Source organism: Petaurus breviceps, unplaced genomic scaffold, assembly GCF_028583685.1.
Source record: "Petaurus breviceps papuanus isolate PSGF00001 unplaced genomic scaffold, PetGlider_PUasm1.0 90778, whole genome shotgun sequence".
NCBI lineage: Eukaryota > Metazoa > Chordata > Mammalia > Diprotodontia > Petauridae > Petaurus > Petaurus breviceps.
In genome coordinates, this window is record NW_027187343.1 from 620449 (window position 1) to 643318 (window position 22870).

Here is a 22870-nt window from a genome sequence, read left to right on the forward strand (position 1 = left end):
GGGGTAAGGAGGGAGGGAACAATGTGTACACAAGTACATGGAAAATAAATACAAAGTAATTTTGGAAAGGACATACAAGTTAAGGCACTAAAATCTGTCGGGTGGGGTCAGGAAAAGCCACCTACAGGAAGTGATACTTGAGCTGAGCCTTGAAGAAAGCTACAAATTCAATAAGAAGGTAAGGAGAAAGAGCATACCAAGAAGAGAATGCCTGTGGAGCAGAAAAGTGACTACACAGAGAGCAGCAAACAGAGTGGCCTATTGGAAATATTTCTTCCATCTCCTCCTAACTGTTCTATGTGTCTTATGCCCCTTGTGGTAAACTACTTGAGAAGTCAGTCTACAATAGATGTCTACCCTTTCTCTACTTGTTTGGACCACACAGTACACAAGGAGTGGTAATATAAAGTAAATATGTAAGGATTACAGATTTAGAGTGGGAGGAAGGGACCTCAGAGGTCATCTAGCCTAATACTCTCATTTTAAAGACAAGAAAACTGAGGCCCAGTTAAGTGATTCAACCAAGGTCATATAAGAAATCAGGGACAGAATTGAGATTAAAAACTAGCCCTCGGGTGGCTAGGTGATGTATTGAGTAAATCGCCAGCCCCAGAGTCAGGAGAACCCAAGTTCAGTCCTGGCCTCAGACACTTAACACCCACACACAAAAACTAGCCATGTAACCTTGGGCAAGTTACTTTAACCCCAATTGCCCTCCAGAAGGCAAAAACAAAACAAAACAAAAAAACCTAGCCCTGACTCCAATCCAGCTCTCCAATGTATCAAGCAGTCATTTTTAAAGACTTTAGGGGCGGCCAGGTAGCACAGCGAGTAAGAGCACCGGCTCCAGTGCCAGAATGACCTGGAGATCGAATCCCGGGCTCAGACACTTAGCACCCACCCAGAAACACCTGGCCGTATAACCTTGAGCAAGTTACTTAACCCCTATTGCTTAGGAAAAAAAAAGACTTTAAATGCCAAAGATAATGTATTTTATTTAAAAAGGCTAAAAGTTAATAGAGTTTCTTAAAGCACAGATGTATCATTCCCTTGACCAGGAATATCAACTGGCTTGGAGAAAAGAGACTGAAGACAAAAAGACCAATTAGGAAGCTACTACAGTAGACCAGGTAAGAGATCAAAAGGGTCAGACCTAGGGTGGCAGTCATGTGAGTAGAGAGAAAGGGATGGATGCAAGTGATGTGGTAGAAGTAAAATCAACAAGATTTGGCAATTGATTACACATGAGAAAAGAGGGAAGAATACATGACCTCAAGGTTGAAAACCTAGAGAACTAGAAGGACTTGATAACCCTCAACAGAAATAGGGAGATTAGGAAGAGGGATGGACTTTGTTTTGGCAATGCTGAATTTGAAATGTCCACAGGACATCAAGGTGGAGATATCGAGTAGACTTTTGATGATGCTGGACTGAAGACAGAGACAGAAGAAAGATGGCTATGTTTATTTGGGAATCATATGCATAAATGTGAGAACTGAACCCATGGAAACTGATCACCAAGAGAAAGCAAAGGGGGGAGGGGGGGAAGAGAAGAAGGACTGGAACAGGATTTACATGGATAATGACCCAGCAAAAGGGTCAAAGGCAGAATTGATAGGATTTGGCAAATGATTGGATGTGGAGGGTGAGAGAATGAGAAGTAGAGGGGACAACACTTACATGACAAGCCTGGCAACTGAGAGGATAATGGTACCCTTAACAGTAATAGGTAAGTTGGGAAGATGGAAGGATTTGGGGAAAAAGATCATGAGTTTAGTTTTGAACATGCTGAGTTTAAGATATGGGGGGGGGGAGGCAGCGCAGCTAGGTGGCACAGTGAATAGAGAGCACTGGCCCTGGAGTCAGGAGGACCTGAGTTCAAATCCAACCTCAGATACTTAACACTTACTAACCATGTGACCTTGGGCAAGTGACAACCCCAAATGCCCTGCCTTCCCCCCTCCAAAAAGCCAAAAAAAAAAAAAAGATATCTATGGGACTCTGGGCTAAAGATGCCCATTAGGCAGTTTAAGATGTGAGACTAGAGGTCAGGAGAGGGGTTAGGGCTCTGAGAATCATTTGCATAGAGATGATAATTGAATCCACAGAAACTGAAGAGATGACCAAGAGATATAGAGGGAGGTCAGAACCTAAGAGAGAGAGAATGCCTTGAGGTAGTTAAGCCCTTGGGGGAAAGGGGGAAGTCTGTGGGGGGGGAAGGAGGAAGGGGGAAGTCTGGGGGGGGGCAGTTAATGGACTCAAGCTGAAGATCCAACAAAGAAGACAGAGGAGCACTTAAGACAAGTAGGAAAACCAGGTGACAGCAATCACAAAAACCTAGAAAGGAGAGAGTATCTTGGAGAAGAAGGTGATCAACAGTGTCAAATGTAGAGAAGACATGAAGGATAAGGATTGAGAAAAGACCATTAGGTTTGAAAATTAAGAGGTCATTAGTAACTTTGGAGAGAGTAGTTTCAATTAGATGACAAAGTCAGAAGCCAGACTACAGAGAGTTGAGTCAGAGGAAAGGAAATAGAGGTATCAATTGCAGATGGCCTTCTCAGGAGTTAAGCCATGAAAATGAGTAATATTATAGGATGATAATAGTCAGGGTGGGACAAAAGTCAAGTGAAGGCTTTTTGAAGATGGAGGAGACACAAGAACATTCATAGGCAGCAAGGAAGCAGGCAGTAGACAGGAAGATAAAGATTAATGAAAGAGTGAAAATGATAGAGGTCAATTTGTTGGAGAAGATGGGACACAGTGATGGGACAGAATTTGCACATGTAGATTGACTTAGCCTTGACTAGTGAAGGAGATAGTGATAGAAGGCATAAGAGTGATATGAGACGAGGAGGGGAAAGGATAGAACTCTGTCCAAATGGCATCAAGCTTTTCATTGTTCTTAGGTTGGGCAAAGGAGGAGAAACCATGGAGAAGGCTGAAAAGGTCTGGAAAAAGCTGCTTGTTGAGTGGATTAGTGAAACTATTGGTAAGGTTTAAAGAATTACCTAGCTGCAGCAAGGACCCAATTGAGTATGTAATAAAAGTGGACCCATGCAGGGTGCTTTCATGATTTTTTCTAGCTTCATTCAGTAGCAAGTGAAATTGGGATGGTGGGAGTAATCTTAGGCTGAGACTTGGGAGGCAAAGTATGGCAACAGGGTAAGAGGGCACAGAATTCAAGAGAAGAAGGTGTAGAATTGAACTGGTTCACTAAGAGGATGAGAAGGGGGAAGGGAGGAGAATCTACTCAGTGCAGGAGTCATAGCCTGGGAAAGAACTGAGTTGTGAAAGAATTGGAGGACACAGTAGGGACCTGCTGACAACTGATAATTAGAGCAGTCCCAAAATTTAATCAGCTACCTTAGAAAATAGGTTTCCCTTCACTGACCTTCTAGTAGAGATCAGATGATCACTTACAAGAGATACTAAAATTTCCGTTCAGATACAGGTCCAATGGTATGACCTGAAGTCACTTTTATCTCAGTCTGTGATTTTACCTTTCCTATCTACCATTTCCAAAGGGTCTTTGTAACCCAGGCTTTATGGGAAGCTTCCTCACTGCTACCCTCAGGACCACAAGTAGGTCCTAGATGGAGGGGCTCAAAATGGGAGTCTTAGACCAGCCTGAGCCTCGGGGTCAGGGATTAATCTGAGGGAATGGTGGGAAGCCTGAGCTGGTAAACCTCTGGGCACTGAGAAGGAACCGAAGATGGAACTCCTAGGAATCATAAGTAGCCTCTAAATAGCCAGACATAGAATCCTTGCCTCCTCAAGAAATTCCTTCCCAGAGCTGAGCTCCTCTCCCTTCGGGTACCCTCCTTCCTATTTCTTTTTTCTTCTTCTGTCCCACAATTTCTTCCCCTTCTTCCTCTCTCTGTTTGTCTCCCTTCCTATCTCTCTCTTTTTCTCTACCAATCTGTGTCTCTGTGTGTGTCTCTCCCAATACATCATAGAATCAAGCATGGCTCTGGAATCAGAGAACTTGAGTTCAAATCTTACCTGTCATATATTACCTCTGTGACCCAGGGCAAATCACTTCCGTCTGACTCCAAATCTACTGTTCTTTTTAGTGTACTGCACTGCTGTACATAATAGCTCTGCTGGGCTTCTAATGTCTCTCTGGGCCAACATATGTTTGATGATATGTAGGTATACAAGGAAATGTTTAAACTGTTTTTGTTTAAACTGGATAGGTCAATCCAGAGTGGAAGGTAAACTGTAGGAAACTTGTGGTGTCAGTCATTTTTAGAGATGACCAACTCTATATGACCCCAGTTTTCATGGCAAAGATACTGGAGTGGTCTGTCCTTTCCTTCTCCAGCTTATTTTACAGATGAGGAAACTAAGGCAAACAGGGTTATATAACTTGCCCAGGGTCACACATCTAGTAAGTGTCTGAGGTCAGATTTTAATTCTTTTGAGTTAGAGAGAGCAAATGGAAGTGAGTCTTTCTGACTCCATGGCTGGCACTCTGTCCACTGTGCCACTGTTCTAGATAGGAAACTAGCTTTCAGTGATAACAGGATTTCTTGATTTAGAAGCCCCCTGATATTTAGTAACTTACCAAGATTCCTTTCTTGGGCTGGAGTGTTGTCTAGGATTCACAAAAAACCAAAGTCTCCTCCTAATATTTTGGGTACTTGTTATCCTGGGATTTGGGCTTTGTACAGTAGTGGGCATTTCTCTACTACAAAGAGAAAAGGCAAAACTGATATCATGCTTTGACTAGCCAGAACAGTTTTTCTTACAACCAACACTTCTGGAAAAGTACCAATTCTTTATAGGCAGTATTCTGCCCTGATGAAAGGGATGCATCATACTGGAAAAGTAGTGTAGTACAATGGAAAGAACAGCAGATGTGGAACCAGAGGGCCTACATTCAAACCCTAGCTCTTTAAACTTCCTACCTGGGTAACCTGGGGCAAGTCACCTTTCTCTGGATCTCAATTTCCTTATTTGTATAATGAGGAGTTATACTACATTATCTCTAAGGTCCCTTCTAGCTCTAAATCTATGACATCATTACCAAGCCTGAGATTCAGTTTCAACATTTATAAAAAGCCAAGATTTGAATTAAAATACTCTCTCCAAGGTCCTTTACAGCTATAAAATGCTATAATTCCATTTCCCTACAAGAACTTTCTATTCCAAATAGACTACCTACTCACACATGTGCTTTTCTCATCTTTGTTTATGCTGCTTCCCCAGACCAGAATTCCCTATATGCCTTCTCTTCATATACAAATTCTTCCCATCCAACTCAGATCTTGCTGCCATTATAAAGCCTTCCTTGACCATTGCAGAATATAGCAGTTCATCCATCTTAGTTTTAACATTTTATCATTCATTTGCATTTAATCATATTCTACTACTGTCAAATAACTTTTTACATGTTTACATTTTTCCCCCTTGGTAATATATACATTATTCTGTAAGCACCTTGAAAACAGGGATCTCGTGTTATGCTTCTTCATATTCCTCACAGGACCTGGCACAATGGAATGTATGCACAGATTCTCAATAAATATCTATCTGTTAAATCAATGAATGAGATAATAGTTGAGTTAGGCCAACTACTAGAGGTAGTGTTCAAATAAGCAGCAAGAGGTAGGGGAGATATGGAAGGTGAAGGAAACAGTATGAGCAAAGCAAAGAGTAAGAACACATTGTGATTACGAGACAGAAGGAAGATAGACTTGGTTGGAGTGGAGAGTTTACATGAGAAGAGCAGGAGGTAAATCTGCAAAGTAATGTTTTGGCTTGGATATAAGGACCACACTATCCTACCTTCCTTTCTTTCATTAGTCCAGTCTTTTCAGTTTCTTTGATTATTTTCTCTAAAACGCATGTTGACATTCCTTTTTTAACTTCTGGAATAACCTGTTTTCTCCATCTGCCAAACCTCATATTCCCTGCTTGTCACTTAAGTACACTGTGACCATTTCCTAAAAGTTTATTAGTAATTGTAGTGGCAATATTTACATGATTTCAAAATAAGATATATTCTCTTTCCAGCAAAAAAAAAAACTAAGGTGAAGTGGTAAAGAAAATTCTTTAAAAAATTTTTTTTATCATATACATTGAAAAGAATTATATAGGATGAGAGGGTACATATGGGTTAGGATATACAACAATTCTGGGATCATCCATACCAATGAGATCCACTCAAGTACTAAAGTAACTCTCTAACTATAGAAATTAACATTTAGTCTTAAAGAAATAAGGTAGTACTCCAAATAGAATCCTAGAGGCTCAGTATTTTATTGAATCTTTGATGTTAAGTATGATTAGCAGGGGCAGCTAGGTGGTTCAACAGACAGAGTGCCAAGCCTGGAGTCAGAAAGACTCCTCATCCTGCATTCAAAACTGCCCTCATACACTTACTAGCTATGTGACCCTGGACAAGTCACTTAACCCTATTTCCCTCAGGTTCCTCACCTGTAAAATGAACTGCAGAGGGAAACAGCAAACCACTACAGTATTTTTTACCAAGGAAACCCCAAATGGGGTCATAGAGCATTGGACATGACTGAACAACAACAAAACGATTAACTGCCAGAATAATGACACCTTGGGTAATAAAAGATGGAATTAAAAGGAAAGGACTATATTGACAAACATAGGCAGAGACCAGGGGAGTGTGGAATTGTCCATAGTTCATATTTATCCATGAGGCTGAAGTAATCTAAATTTCTCAGTTGAATCTTTTACATTGATTTAGCACTATTTTCATTAATTTTATGTGGGATAAGCAAGTCACCTAAAAGAGGTGTGTAAAAAAGCAAATAAGCTGTGCTCCAAATTGCCTTCAATGTCACTCCTCAGACAATACCTTGTATTATTATTCTCTTATAGATATCCTGTCTTTTCAATTAGATTGTAAGCACCTTAAGGTCAAGAATGGCATGGAAAAAGCATTAGCTTGAATCATAGGATTTTAGAACTGGAAGGAATTTTGGATATCTCTAGTCCAATCTTTTCACTTCACAGATGAAGAAACCTTCAAGGTTCATGGGTCAAAAGACCCATACATACAAAAGACTCATACAATTTACAATTCTTATAAAGATTCAACCAATGTTCTCCAATGCTGCACCAAGAACACACCATTTATCACACTTTAGAAGGCAGTCAAATTCTACCACTGCCATGTTTCACTTAGAACTTTTTTTCCTATATGAATTTAAACTACTCTGGTTTTTAATCTTTAGAGAATCAGATTACATAATCCATACTATAACATGTATATATTCATAAACAGTATATACACATACTTTTGACAAATTCTTTTCCAATATACTTTTCTGACTACTAGAGGTAGATTTCAGAAGACCTGGGTTCAAGCCCTAGCTCAGCTACTAACTGCTTATGTGACCTTAAGCAAGTCATTTTATCTCTGGGCCTCAGTTTCCTTGCCCGTAAAATTAAAGAACTGAATTAGATGATTCCTAAGCCTTCAGCTCTGACAGAGTCCATGATTCTAAGAAGAATCATGTTTTACACCTCTTTGCATCCCACTCTAGCAAAGTGTGCTGGCATATACCGTGTTTCCCCAATAATAAGACACTGTCTTATTATTTTTTTTGGACAGAAAAACACCAGAGGGCTTATTTTCAGGGGAGGGCTTATTTTAATGAACATTGACAGCAATTTTAATAAACAGGTAAATGTGAACAAAAAAATGTACCTTTATTCAATAATGAATTCAATAAAGAACAGGGGATCACCTTCACTACAGTAGCAATCTCAATAGGGCTTATTTTCGGGGGAGGGCTTATTTTAGAGGAATCTTACACAGTAAGGGGAGGGCTTATTTTCGGGATAGGTCTTCTTATCGGGGAAACACGGTATTAGGTGTTCAATATGCATCTGTCTATTGAACACATAAAATGACAATTCACCAATTAACTTAATCCAAATGGAAATAGGTTTCATTTTCAGCATATGTGTATGTGTGTGTCTCTGCATGTATGTGTATACACACATATATAAAACAGTAAATTAATAACTACAGCTCTATAGACTTTTATGGGTTAAAAGAAACACAAAAATAACAGTGAGGACATCAGCTTTAGAGAAAAATACTTAATTTTCAGAAGATAAAAATTCCCTTATTTTGGAACATCTGATTTACAATGAAGACCTAGTAATGCAGGTGACATATTGAAACAAGGATATGCAAAAGTACTTTGACAATAATAATTTATTAAGGGCTTGTTTGTAGTGATTTTAAAACCTATGTAAGACACTATTACAATTTTTCACTAATTTAACTTTTCGATATCACTTTAGTGGAGAGTAAATTCATAGAACCTGTGGCCTTTTCCAGAAATACATAAAGAACCTAAAGTTCTACCCAAAGGGGGCTGGCTAGGTGGGGCAGTGAATAGAGCACCAGCCCTGGAGTCAGGAGGACCTGAGTTCAAATCCAGCCTCAGACACTTAACACTTACTAGCTGTATAACCTTGGGCAAGTCACTTAACCCCAAATGCCCTCCAAAAAAAAGTTCTACCCAAAGAAAAAGACATTCAACAGTTTCCTATTTCTCACATCCAATTACCTTGTGCACCATGAGTTTTTACTAGTGATTGAGACTTATATCATCTCTCATTTATCCTGTAGATAGCTTATTTGTACACAGCTGTTTGCATGTTGTCTCCATCAGACGGTGAGCACCTTGAGAGCAAGCAGCGGCTATGTTTCTTTGTATCCTAACTCTCAGCACAGCAAAGTGCCTGTCACGTTGTGGGCGCTTCATAAATGCCAACTGACCAACGTAAAAATCATCCAGGGATTGTAATTGTAATAAACTGAATTGATGGCAAAAATCAGTGTCATAAATATATCAACATACTAACACTGGCCACTTACAAAAGGAACTTATGAATTAAAACATTCTGCATATTTCAATAGGTGAAGTACACGAGGTCCTCTTGGTAGTTTTTTTATAGCTATTGTATACAAGTAGGCATAAAAACCATGAACGTGTTTGCGTCACTAAACACAAGTATGTCTTCGCTTAACAACTCAACTGGAAGGTTAAGTGAACATGATTAGGACACCTGCATTTAGACACGATGTGGCTGTCACGTATGGCCGTGTCTGTATGTTGACACAGAACTCTGGGATTCTTCTCGACAGACCCACGTACACAGCGGGGCGTCTGGGATGGGGATGGGTGAGGGGCTGTCTAGACACCTGTGTCACCTGGGGAGGGCAAAGAGGGCCACCTGTACAGCCAGGGGAAGGGACCAGGGCCCTGACACGGAAATGTTTCCAGTGGGGTGGCCACCCTACCCGGGCTGCTGCGAGTGGGGAGGGGGGGCAGGGAGGAGTCACGGGTGACTGAAGCAACTAGGGCGGGGGCCGGGGCAGAATGAGGGGTTAGGGGGCCAAGGCGGGGGAAGCGCCCACCGGCCGCCCCGGCCCGACCTTGCCCCGGCCCCGGGGCCGGCGACTTCCACAACTACGTCTTAGTTGGCTGTCTATGGGAATAACCCCCTTCCCCCCTACACCCGGCCCAAGGCCCGGGAGGGGACGGGGTGGCAGCTCGGGCTCCCGGGCTTTCGGTTTCCGGCCCCTGCGCTCTCACAACAACACAACCCAACACCCAGAGACACCATAACAAAGGCGGCGACGGCAGCGGCGGTAACCCCGGGGTGCGGGGAGGGCGGCGGGTCCGGCAGCCCGCACGCCCGTCGGGCGCGGGGCAGGGGCCTCCACCCCCCCGTCCGGGCCCGGGCAGCCCCGAGGCGGGCAGCTGGCGGGGAGGAGGGGGAGGGGGGCGATTGGAGGTGCTACTCACTCTCGTCAGGCAACTGGTCGAGCTCCGCCATCTTGAATGAGCCGCGCCGCTTTTTCAAAGGCTGCCCGCCGCGGTGCATTGTGGGGCGGAGAGAGCCTTTGCGAGGGAGGTTCGAATGCGGGAGCTCACTCGCTCTCCCGCTCGCCCTCTCTCTCCCTCCCTCCCCGGGCTCCCCCGGCTCGCGGCCTGGCCCGCGCGCGCGGGGACACCCCGGCGCTGCGCAGAGGGCGCGCGGCCGGGCGCGCAAGGCCTCGCGCCGGCCCCGGGAGGGGGGGAGGGGGCAGGGAAGTGGAGCCCGCGGCACGAGCCCGCCCTCCCAGGGCCGAGGGGCCCCGGGGCTCCGTCACCCCAGCCCCAGGCTGCAGCTGCAGACACTGCTAGGGAACCGGGAAGTGGGTGGGGGAGGGAAGAAGGGTAGGAAAAGGGGACAGACCTGGCGACCCCGGGGCCGAGGATACCCTACTACAAGTCTGCGTTTCTGTGCAGGTGGCCTGGCCTGCTTGGGACCTCCCCCATTTACACCGCCCGCCCCACTTCTTCACTGGCAGCTAAGCCTGACCCTGTTTACGCCTCAACTTCTTCCTGCTCGCCTCCCTTCCCCCCCACGGGATAGGGCCGGGGAGGGAGGGAGGGAGGAGATGACGGCTCCGGTGACACCCGGATGGCTCCGGCTTTGTTGCTGCGAGCACCAACGTCTCCTTAATGACAGGTGGCCTGAAGCGCTTCCTGCCGCCTGAAAGTGCGTACCTCCTCCTAAAAATGCGCTCTTAAAGAGCACAAGATCCAGAATCTGGAATCTGGGTTTGAAACCTGTCGCAGCTCTGGACTACCTGTGTGATCTTCAGCCTCAGTTTTCTTATCTTTAAAATCAGAGCTCTAGACTAGATCGGGGTTCTAGAGCAGAGCATGTGAACTTTTTTTTTAATGTTTTGATAACTTTCAATATAATTGGTTTCCTTTGTAATCTTTCATGCATTTAAATTTTTTTCCTTGGAAACTGGATGATGGATGCCCATCAATTGGAGAATGGCTGAATAAGTTCTGGTTTATGATTATAATGGAATACTACTGCTGTATTATAAGAAATGTTGAGCAGGATGGTTTCAGAAAATCCTGGTTAGACTTTTATGAACTGATGCAAAGTGAAGTGAGCAGAAGGTGGAGAACATTTTACCCAGCAACAGCAATATTGTAATAATGACCAGTTGTGAAAGATTTAGCTACTCAGATCAATACTATGAAATATGGACAATTCCAGAGGACTTATATTGGAAAATGCTATCCACCTCCAGAGAGAGAACTGGTGGAGTCTGAGTGCAAAACTGAAGCATATTATTTTTCACTTTCTTTTTTCTTGGGCTTTTTTTGCCCTAACATGACTAATATAGAAATGTTTTGCACAGCTTCACATGTATAATGGGTATCATTACTTGCCTGGAGGGTGGGAGAGAATCTGAAACTCAACATTTTAAAAATGAATGTTAAAAATAAATAGTTAAAAAAAATTTTAATCTTTTGCTGAGAAGAGGTCCATAGGTTTTTCCCAACTGCCAAAGGAATCCATCACTCACCAAAAAGGTTAAGAACACCTAGGCTATGTAATCTCCAAGGTCCTTTAAACTTCTAAATCCTAAGATTCTAAATCAGTTAACATGAATAGCAATGCTAACTTTTATTAAAATATTGTAATCAATTTTTATTAATGTTTTCTATTTCTTACATCACCATAGTTAGCCCAAGAATCCTTCTTTCTCCTCTTCCCAGAAAGCCATCCTATATAGTTGGGTCTTTTTTGTAGAAGGGAAAAAAGCACAACAGATCAATATGTTGAAAAAGTTCAAAAACATGGGCAAATATGTAACACCCACCACAAAGGGACAGGTTGGGGATGTCTTCTCTTATCTCCTCATGAGTCTGGCTTGCTTTTATAGTTTTGTTACATTTATTTTTAATTTTTTTGGTCTGACTTTGCTCTTTCTATTTACATTGTTGTAGTTAGTATGTATATTGTTTTCTTGTCTCTGCTTACTTCATTTTAGATTAGTCCATATAGCTCTTTCCATGATTCTCCAACTTTCTCTTCCATGTATTTTTATATGCATTATTTCTTACAGCACAGAAATAGTCCATTACATTCATGTACCACAATTTCTTTAGCCATTCCCCAGTTGATGGGTATAAACTTTATTTCCAATTCTTAGCTATCACAAAAAGTGCTTCTATTAAATATTTTGAAATATATTAGGTCTTTCTTATTGTAATTACTAACATTTATATAACATTTTAAGGTTTGCAAATTGCTTAAAGAAGTTCATAAGGCTAGCGAGGGCCTTCAGAAATCCCTTCTTGCTATTTCCAAGCTTAATTACTCCTAAATCATCTATCCTAGAGAGATAAAAATTTATTCTAAAAGAAAAGAGACTTCATAAATTCTCCCTCTGAAGCCTATACCAATGATTACTCCCATTTTTAGGAAGTGATTCATATTTTAGCTATATCCCTCCTGCCATAATAATAATAACTAGCATTTATATAACCACTTAAGATTTTCTAAGCATTTAAAAAGTATTATCTCATCCTTGGGACAATTTGGAGAGGTAGGTAGTGTTATCCCCATTTTACGGATAAGGAAACAGGCAGACAAGTTGAGAGACTTGCCCAGGCTGTATATGAACTCGGGTCTTCCTGACACGTAGTCCAGCACTCTATGCACTGAGCCACCTAGCTGCCTACACTTTCATCTCATGTTTTCTTGATTTGGGCATGAAAAGGAGTAAATAACAACAACAACAAAACATGTCTAATTTCCTTCCCATATATATGAAATCTCTTATTTGATTTCACCTTAATCATTTTCCCCTTTTCCAAATGGTTAATGACAACTCTGAGCACATAGATTCATCTCTCTGAGCTTCAGTTTTCCTGATTATCAAGAGCATGCTAGACTGGATGGTCTGTAAGGCCCTCCCTAGCTCTAAAATTCTATGTTCTTAATAATAACCCTTATTTTTTTTCTTTCTAAAAAATACTTTCAGTCACTTTATTCATTCTTAGGAGGAAGTAGCAAATTTGAAGTTCAGTACTTTCAAGTGGGTCAGCCAGTAAGTATTTATTAAGCACCTACTATATGCCAGCCACTGTGCTATGCTGAGGGTACAAAGAAATACAAAAAACAGTTCTTTGTTTCAAGCTCAAACTCAGTCCTTTGAAGACCTGTGATTTCATCAACGTGGGTACTTCCTTCACAGGAATCTGTAATTTTTCTGTTTAGTAGAAGGTAGTTGAGAGTGATTGTGGCAGAAAATTCATTGTCCTGTGGTGAACCTCATGGCCAACCTCCCCCAATTAAACTGAGCTTCTCCAGACTTAGGGAGGCTGGTCCTCAGACACCATAGTTTGTCACTGGGCTCATATTCAAAACCTTTTTAGTATGATAAAAGCTGCCAGAGTTTGTGTCCCTCTGGCATAGTTTTCAAGAGGAGCACAGTTTCCATTGTAGTAGGATTTTAGTAGAGGAGAAAAGCAAATATTAACTTCAGTTTTACATATTGGGAGACAGGCCTGAGATACCTTATCTTCTTTCTCCTAATACTAAGCATATGAAAGAAATATTTCAGTTTGGAAGCAGATGCTATAGTCAGTTTGTCAAACATTTCCAGGAATATGCAACACAGTTCTTCAAGTAGTGCTAATGTTTCATCATCTCTAAGGCAAAGTACTAAAAAACATGAATAGAACAATGTCTCTGATCAACAAATCAAATCAATACAAACACCCAGTGTCTACTGTGTGCTTAGTCAGTAGAGAGGAGGGTAATACAAAGTTTCTACTCTCAGGAAACTTACAATTATCCAGGCTGAGGACCTAAGTATCATCCATGACTGCTTACTCTCACCCCCCCCATATCCAATCTGTTGCCAAATCATATCAATTTTACCTTCATAGTATCTCTTTATTCTCTTCTTGAATCCCTTCTCTCCTCTGACACTGCCACTACCCTGGTGCAGGCCCTGTGTAGACATCTAGACTCCTGCAATTGTTCCATGATTGATCTTTCTGCCTCAAGGGCCTTCTCACTCCAGTCTATCCTCTACTCACCTGTCAAAGTGATCTTCCTAAAGTGTAGGTCTGACCATGTTAAACTCTACTCCCCCCACTCAATAGACTCCAGTGAGTCCCCATTACTGACTATTTCCCATAACTCCCTCTTCATCTCTGCCTCCTGGATTCTCTCACTTCTGCAGGAAGCCTTTCCTGATCCCCCCTAATAATAGTGCCTTCCCTCAGCTGATTATTTCCAGTTTATCCTGTATACAATGTCTTTGCATATTGTCTTCCCCATTAGATTGTGAACCCCTTGAGGGCAGGGACTGTCTTTTACCTCTCATTGTATCCCCAGTGCTTAGCATAGCAAATTAATAAAGTTTTATTGACTAATTTTCAGCAAATTGGGCCAGGAATATTTCTCATCTTGGCCTCTCAGCAGCAACAGCAGTGACAATTTGAGCAAAAGGCAGCAAAAGTATGTGCTTGCTGAAGTGAGTCTGAGACTGTACCTCATGTCCCTGGTCACCTCTTCTTTTTTGATTCTTTCCCTGTCACCAAATAATGATGCTGAAAAATGGATGTTTCTAACTCTGGAAGTAATCTTAAGAGTCTTGAAAGGTCAGGAATTCCTCATTTAGTGCTGGCAGCCCAGCAGGAAGTGCTTTCTGTAACTGCATGATTTCTTAGAGGAGATAGCCCCTGCCAGGTCATCTGCCACTCAAATGACCACTGCCATCAGTGAAAGAAATAAGAAAGCCCAAGTCATACTGGGGCTTCTAAGAAGATCTGAACCCATAAGTCTCTCAAATAGTGAAGGCATTAGCTGAAAGTGAAATATCTGTTCAGTAGTCTCACAAATTTGTCTTTACCTCTCAGGAGAATAGAATAGCTGTGATGGGTTATTGTTTTATATGTTAAATACACTTATTGAATCTTTGTGAATTTTAAGAATTTCTGTTGAGATGGAGGAAATAGCTATTCTATAATTGATATATACTTTATGCATTAAGTGCTGTTTTGAGAAGGGGACCTGTTAATCCATTTGGGGGAGAACCTAGAGATTAACTGTACATACATTTTGGTTAAGAGATTTTCCCTGAAGTTCTATCCTGGGATTTGGGTCATAATAAGCCAGAGATAATGGAAAATCTGGATCCCCTCTCTTTGGGGTTAGGTTCTCCCAGAACTGAAGCTGATTCATATGATTCCATGACAAGACTCCATGGGTAGAAAGTAACAAGCAAATAGAAAGAAGCCATTGGGAAGGAAGAGAATGGGGATGCCTCACGTAGAAGGAGTTACTGCTGGAGTAAAGTCTGAGAAGAGGTAGAAGGGAATGGAATCAAAACCACAGGTAAATATGTTTAACCTCAAAGAGTAGTGGAGATATTTCTCCTGAAAAGGAAAGAGTAGTGATGCTGAGATGAGGGGAACCTCAATCTCAGAGAAATAAGAGGGTGGATGGAATTTGTAATAAAAGAAGAGAATAAAGGCTTGGAACAGTGGGTACCATAAGAAACAATGAATATGAGAAATTAAGAGAAAAATGGTAAGTAAGATTTATACGAAAGGGTGGAAGAGTAAACAGAAGTAAGCATAAGGAGAACAATTTACAAGATGTCAACAAAAATGTAAAGGAAAGCAACACTGGAACACTTCTGGACTCTTAATGATGTAGTGACCAATTGTGACTTCAGAAGAGCAGTGATGAAACATGTTTTCTGCTTCCCATCAAAGCTATCAGATTTCTCAATCAAATAAGAAATAGAGAGGATTCCAGACATGAAGTAGACAGTATTTATTACCTAAAATTGAAAAGTTTTTGCACAAACAAAATCAATGCAGTTAGAATTACAAGGGAAAAAATTAGCTGGGGAAAACTTTTTGTAGCACATTTTTCTGATAAAGTCAGTAACCATTTGTTAAGCTATGTGCCAGGCATGTGTTAAGTTTTAGGTATAAAATGAAAGAAAAAACAAAGACAAAAAAATTTTTTTTAAAGCTCTCAAAGAGTTCATAATTCATTGTGGAGACAATATGCAGACAACTGTGTACAAACAAGATAGATACAAGATAAATTAGAGGTAATCTCAGAGGGAAGGCACTAGAATTAAGGGGGGTAAGGAGTGAGAAGAGAAGGATGACACCTATGTGGTGAGCCTGGGTGCCAAAGAGGAGGATGGTACTCTTGACATTAATAAAGAAGTTAAGGAAAGGGGAGGGTTAGGAGGAAAGATACTAAGTTCATTTTGGACATGTTGAGTTTAAAATAACTATGAAGCATTCAATTCAAGATGCCTAATAGGCAGTTGGAGATAAGACAATGGAGGTGAGGAAAGAGGATAAGACTAGACAAATAGATCAGAGAATTTTCTCCATAGAGATGATAATTAAATCTATGAGAGCTGATGAGATGACAAAGTGAGATAATATGGCAGGAGAAGAGAAGAGGGCTGAGTACAGAATCTTGGAGGACACCAATGGTTAGCAAGTGACCTGGATGAAAGTCTAAAAACAGAGACTGAGGAGGGCAGAGCCAAGATGGTGGATTAGCAGGAAGAGGTACAGCAAGTTCATCATCCCTCCAAAACTTCTCCAAATAGATATAAAAAACATCAGACCAAATCCTAAGCATAAAGTACAAGGAATGGGTCATGCTAGGATCTTAGGGCTGCATGGAGCATTTCAGTACCCAGGTACTGTGCCCAAGAAAAAGTCTCATATAGGGTGACTGGGTAGGGTTTAGGAACAGTTGCCAACTGGTGGATGCCAATCCACCACTCAGTTCTGAGCAACAGATCCAAAGTGGACTGAGGAAGGGACCTTTGCCCAGTCAGTAGTAGCATTCTGGAGTCAGGAATAGTTATAGGCTCAAGGCTGTATACTAACCTAGGAGTGAATTCAGAAGTAAGCTCAGACCTCAGGAACAGAGCGGAGTCTCATTTCTAACTTCTATCATAGTCTAAAGCCTGCAAAGGAATAACCCAGGCAGGAATCCCAGAGCAGAGAGGAACCTGTAGTTCTATCACTAAAGCAGAGTTTCCCAGCTGCCTGACAGTTATTGAGTCCAGAAGCAGTCTACTGTTGCTCAGATTCAAACCCAGCTTAGGAATTTGAAGGGCCATGGTGGGTGGATGAAGGGAGTAATCAGACTTTGTCCTAGATCACACCACTTTGGAAGCATCAAAACTTGCAGAACCCCAGCTTGAGTTTTTCCTAAGAGTCTGGAACAGTAATAGGACTAGCCCAGACCTTCCCTCCAAGAGTGCACAGAGTCTGGTCCTAACATAAAGTCTGAAGCCAAAAAGTCAGCTGTAAGAATGAACAAACAAAAATTAAATGCTATCATAAAAAGCTATTGTGGTGACAGGGATGCTCGACACAGATCTAAAAAAAAGAGAGTGATTTTAAAACATCTACAAAGAAAGCCTCAAGTCAAAACATATCTTGGACACAAATTCAATTAGAATTCCTATAAAAAATGAAATGAGTTTAATTTTTTTAAATGAAATGAGAGTCCTAGAAAAAAAATTTTTTTGAAGAAGAAGTGAGAGCTATGGAAGAAAGAGTTGGAAAGGGAATTAACAGCTTGGCATAATAGGTTCAAAGCCTTGCCAAAGTAACAAACTTCCTGAAAATTATATTGGATCAAATAGAAGCCATGGAAGAATTCCGTTGAGACAAAAAGAAATAGTGAAGCAAAGTGAAAAGACTAGGGGGGGAAAGCCAGAAGAAAATGTAAGATATCTCATAGCAAATCAACTGATGTGGAATACAGATTGAGGAGAAATAAATTAAGAATTGTTGGGCTCTCTGAAAGATATGACCCTTCTTCCTCTCCAAAAAAGAGATAGACCCTAGACATCCTATTTCAAGAAATCTTAAAAGAAAACTACCCAGATCTTTTAGAACCAGAGGGCAAAATGGGTCCCTTCCTCAAAGAAACCTCAAAATGAAAACTCCTAGCAATATTATAAACTCAAGGGTAAAAATCTAGAGCTTCTAGGTCAAAGAAAAAATACTTCAAGCAGGAAGAAAGCAAGTATTTGAGTGTCAAAAAAGCCACAATAAGAATTATATACTATTTAGTAGGCACTAAAACTTGAATAACAATATTCCAAAAGGATATAGGCTTGCAGCCAAAAATAAGTTACCCAGGAAAAATTCAATATAATCCTACAGGGGGAAATGGATCTTGAATGAAATAAAGAACTTCCAAGTATTCCTTATGAAAAGGCCAGTGCTATGTAGAAATTTTGAAGTGTCATCACAGATATTAAGGTTAACATAAAAAGGTAAACATTTCTGTATTGAGTATACAAATTTTATTTTCGATTCAAAGGCCAGAACACAAATACAGAATAGATAATATTGAACAAATAATCATAAAGAGCCAAACAAGGAGAAACTGTTTACATTTCAATATGAGGAGATGATACATATGTCCCCTTTGAACCCTACTGTCATCAGGAATCATAGTGGGAGTCTAATTAAACATAGATAGAGTCTAATTAGAGGACCTGAGAATAGTTCCATTATACCTTGATGATCTTAAAAGAAAAATGGAAAGAGAGGGGAAGATGAATACACTAGAAGCCAAGAGAAAGAAAGATTATAGAAAATTACCTTACAGAACCAAAGTATGCAAGTATAAGTCTATATAAACTAGGAGGAAGGAGTGAGGTAATGGATGATACATGAATATCACTCATCTGAAATGGTCAAAGGAAGGATGAATATATACACACAGAGAGTTCAATACAGAAATGTATTTCATCCAACAGGGAAATAGAAGTGAAAGAGGGGAATGAAGAAAGGAGAATTAAAGAGAGAGTAGGTTAAGGGATAGGTTAGTCCTAAACAAAATAAACTAAGAATTTATTAAAATACTTGTGACTCTTTTTGAAGTGACAAAGAATTGGAATCTGAGGAGTTGCTTATGAATTGGGGAACAGATGGACAAGATATAGTATATAAAAGTGATGGAATACTATCATTCTGTAAAAAATTATGAAAATGATGGTTTCAGAGAAACCAGGGAAGACTTCTATGAACCAATGCAGAGTAACATGAACATAACCAGTAGAACAGTGTATAATAAGGACAACAATATTGTAAAGACAAACAACTTTGAAAGATTTAGGGACTCTGATCAGCATAATGACCAACTACAATTCCAGAAGGCTAATCATCAAATGTACTATCCTCTTCCATATAGAAAGGTAGAGGAATCAGAGTGCAGAATAAAACATATACATGTATTTACTTTTGGATATGGCCAATGTGGAAATATATTTTGCTCAATTATACACATTTGTAACAGGGGCTTTGTTTTTCTTTCATTTTCAGTTAAAGGGAGGGGAGTTTAAAGAAGTTGGATTTTTCCTGACTGAAAAGAATAAATTTTTTTAAAAAAGAAAGAAAGAGATCAAGAGTAGAATTTTGGAAAGTACATGTCTAGATATGTATGTATGTATATATCTATAGAGAAACATATCCAAACAATTACAGCTTTCTGGGGGAAGGGAGAGGAAAAAAAGAACAAAATTAAAAAGTGCAAAGCATAGAGCAAAAGAAAACTTACAAGGAAGTAAAGAAAAGATGGATAATTCTCAACACATATTATTTATCATATAGGCCTTCTTGAAATGAAAATTTAATGTTACATATTTTGAATCCTTTCTTATGTTCTGCTATGCACATTACATGCTTTTTTTCCTCTTACTTTGTATCAAAGTTCTCATATTTAAGTTTGTGATAATTTTTTGTTTCTTTTCTCTATTCTGTATTTGTGTTCTGGCCTTTGAATATAAAATAAAATAAAATTTAAAAAAGACCATGGGAGTCAGAGTTGAGGAGATAGCTCCTCCCTACCATATCCTTAAAATGAGAAAGGTTTTAGGGATAAGTTTGTACAACCCCTCATTTTACTAAGAAAGACTTCAAGTACCAGAGAAGGGAAGAGACTTGCTCAAAGTCACACAAATAGGAAATAGTAAAGACTGAATTTGAACCCAGCTCAGTGCTCTGAAATGCTCATGAAATACCATTCTAAGAGTACCTGCCCTTTGGTAGGGCTGGCTATGAGGTTGTGCATCTTAGTGGAGAGGACACAACCTGAGGTTAGGAAAACCTAGGTGCCTGAAGTACCTACTGAGTCTCTGAGCCTCAATTTCCTCATCTGTAAAATGAGAGGATATTATATTCCAACTATACTGGCCCATTTTCTATTCCTATTACATAATGTTCCATCTTGATTTCCATGTATTTGCATGGGCTACCCCCCAAGTCTGCAAAGCACTCCCTTCTTGCTTCCCCATCTCAGAATATATAGCTTCTTTCATAGCTCAGTTCATAAGCCACCTTTTAAATGAAGCCTGTTCTGATCCCTCCCAGCCATTAGCTCCTCTCCCAGGAATTGCTTCGTATTTCCTTTGTATCTGCTTATATAAGTGTACACCATCAGCTCCATAAGAATAAGGACTTTTATTTTTGGTTTTGTATTTCCATTACTTGGCATGAGGTAGATGCTTAATCAGTTCTTGTTGAAAGATTGACTGATACTTAAATCACAAGTTTGTAATGAGGATTAAATAGGATAACATATATAAAGTGATAGAGAATTTGGATTAATTTCTTTTCTTTTTTTTTTAAAGCAATTGGGGTTAAGTAACTTGCTCAAGGTTACACGGCCAGTTATTTCTGGGTGTGGTGCTAAGTATCTGAGCCCGGATTCGATCCCAGGTCTCCCAACTCTGGGGCTGGTGCTCTTCCTCACTTTGCCACCTGGCCGCCCCGATCAATTTATTTTCACTAATAACAAAGGAAGAGGTATTGAAAGATCCCTTTATCAAACTTTCCTTCAGGGACCCAGAATTTGTAGAATTTTGCTGTCATTTAAAAAAAGGAAACTGAGAAGCACTCAGACCAGTGGGAAGAGAACCAGGAGAGAGCACTGTCACAATAACCTAGAGAGAAGAGAATATTAAAAGAGTTCACAAGCTACCACCCAAGTTCAGACCTTAATCATCTCTCGTTCTGACTATTGTAATAGTCTCTCTCCTAATTGGTTTCCCTGTCTCAGGTTCCTCCCCACTCCAATCCATCTTCCACACAGATACAAAAATGATTTTCCTGAAGTACAGGTCTAACTGAGTCACTCTTCTGCACAATGAATTCCAACAGCACTTTTCCCTCTAGAATCAAGTATAAATTCCTCTTCCTCTCTTTAGAGGCAGAATGAGCAGATAAAAACAATCTGTTCCAGTGGTCATGAAGGTGATTGAAGCTTGGTCAGATATTGAAGACCGCAGGGTTATCCACTGCAACACCAGGTCATCACCAGTTGTCCTGACTTTTGTCTTGCCACTGGACTTTGATGACTCTGGAAGAGAGAGTGAGGCTGACAACTTTGTACAACTCTGACTCACTTAAATCCAATTCAGGTATGAGTCAAAACATCACTCCATGATGTCATCAGTCCTTTTTGAAAGTGAAAGATGGACAATAACAACAACAAAATCCATTACAACCTGACTCCAACCTACCTTTAGTCTTGTATATTTCTCCCTATTATACATGGGTTCTTCCAAACAAGTCATCTTGCTGTTTCTTACATATGACATTTTATCTCTGTTCTGTTTACCTTTTCACAGGCCATTCTCCATGTCTGATATGTACTCCCTTCTTATCTCCTCCTTTTGGAATTCTAACTTCCTTTAGAGTTTAACTCAAAATATCATCTCCTATAATAGGACCTATATGATGTCCTTCCTAATCCCCCCCAGCTGTTAGTGCTTCTTTATCTGAAATTATAGTGTGCTTTTTGTATATTGTATGTACATATATGTATGTATTGTGTATATATGTATGTGTGTATATATGTATATGCATGTGTGTGTATATATGGTTATGTGTATATAAACATATATATGTACATATTGTCCCCTTTGTAGACTTTAAACTCCTTGATGGCAAGGACTATTCTTATCTGTCTTTGTATCCTCAGTATCTAACAAAATACATCACACTTAGTAGATATTTAATAAATGCTTATTGATTGATTGGTTCTTCCAGAGTACTCTTTAAACATATAGATAACCCTACAGTATTTGTACCTAGGTTGTTTGGCTGGAAATTCTTTTACATACTTTTTTTTGGCAAGTTGTGCCCTTTGTTTTGTGGGAAAAGCTGCAAAAGTAAGAGAGTCAAATGACCTGGGTTTTAATCTTGATTTCATGTCTGACCAGTTCTATGATATTGGATAAGTCAGTTACCCTCTCTGTGCCTCAATTTCCTTATCAATAAAGCAAAGATAATAATGACTACCTTAGCCCACAGATTTGTGAGGAAAAGATGAGATATTAATTTGAAAAATGTTCTTTAAAAATTATATGTTACACAGGGGCAGAGTCAAGATGGCAGAGTAGAAGCATGACCTCTAAGTGGCTCTGGCTTCCACCTTCCCCAATCAATGTAAAAAGGGTACTCTGAACAAACTATGGAGCTGCAGAACCCACAAAATGACACAGAGAAGCTAACCTCCCACTGAGGACAGCCTGGCAGGCTGGCAGGAATTGGCCAGTTTAGCACTCAGGGAGCTGAGCCCAGGCCTGCATGAGCCGGAGGTTTTAGCCCCAGGGTGGGTCTGACCAGCCACTGGCTGGAGGGACTCCAGATCAGCAGCAGCTGTGGCCATCTCCAGAATTGTCAACACATAGATGCAAAGGACAAAGTTAGAGGTCAGTATAGTCTGGACTTTGGGACCCAGTAAGTGGGAGTGCATTGGCTTTTGCCCCCAGGGCGAGAAGCCGCTGAGACCCTGGCACAGCCAGTCAACACCATGTGGCAGCTTCAGCTCCTGGCCTGCAGAGTGTAGGGGGACCAAGTGACCAGTCTGAGGGGTAATCACTCTGCTTTAACCTGCTTGATAACCTTTAATTTAACCTAATCGATACCTGGATATCGATTGCAGTCTAAGGTGGGGGTCCTGGGGCGTGTGTCCAGCTTGC

At 40.5% G+C, this 22870-nt stretch overlaps 1 protein-coding gene across 2 annotated transcripts in view; it reads right to left on the reverse strand.

Annotated features, from left to right (window-relative positions):
- The window catches only part of LIN9 (lin-9 DREAM MuvB core complex component), an 89350-nt gene extending 79381 nt beyond the window's left edge, over window positions 1-9969 (reverse strand). The window contains exon 1 of one of the 2 annotated variants that reach the window (XM_069069103.1): window positions 9813-9969. In XM_069069103.1, the coding sequence (XP_068925204.1) occupies window positions 9813-9891 (79 nt within the window). In that variant the 5' untranslated portion in view covers window positions 9892-9969. The remainder of the gene's footprint in view (window positions 1-9812) is intronic. The other variant, XM_069069102.1, reaches the window with a different exon arrangement.
- Between the last annotated feature and the right edge of the window lie 12901 nt (window positions 9970-22870).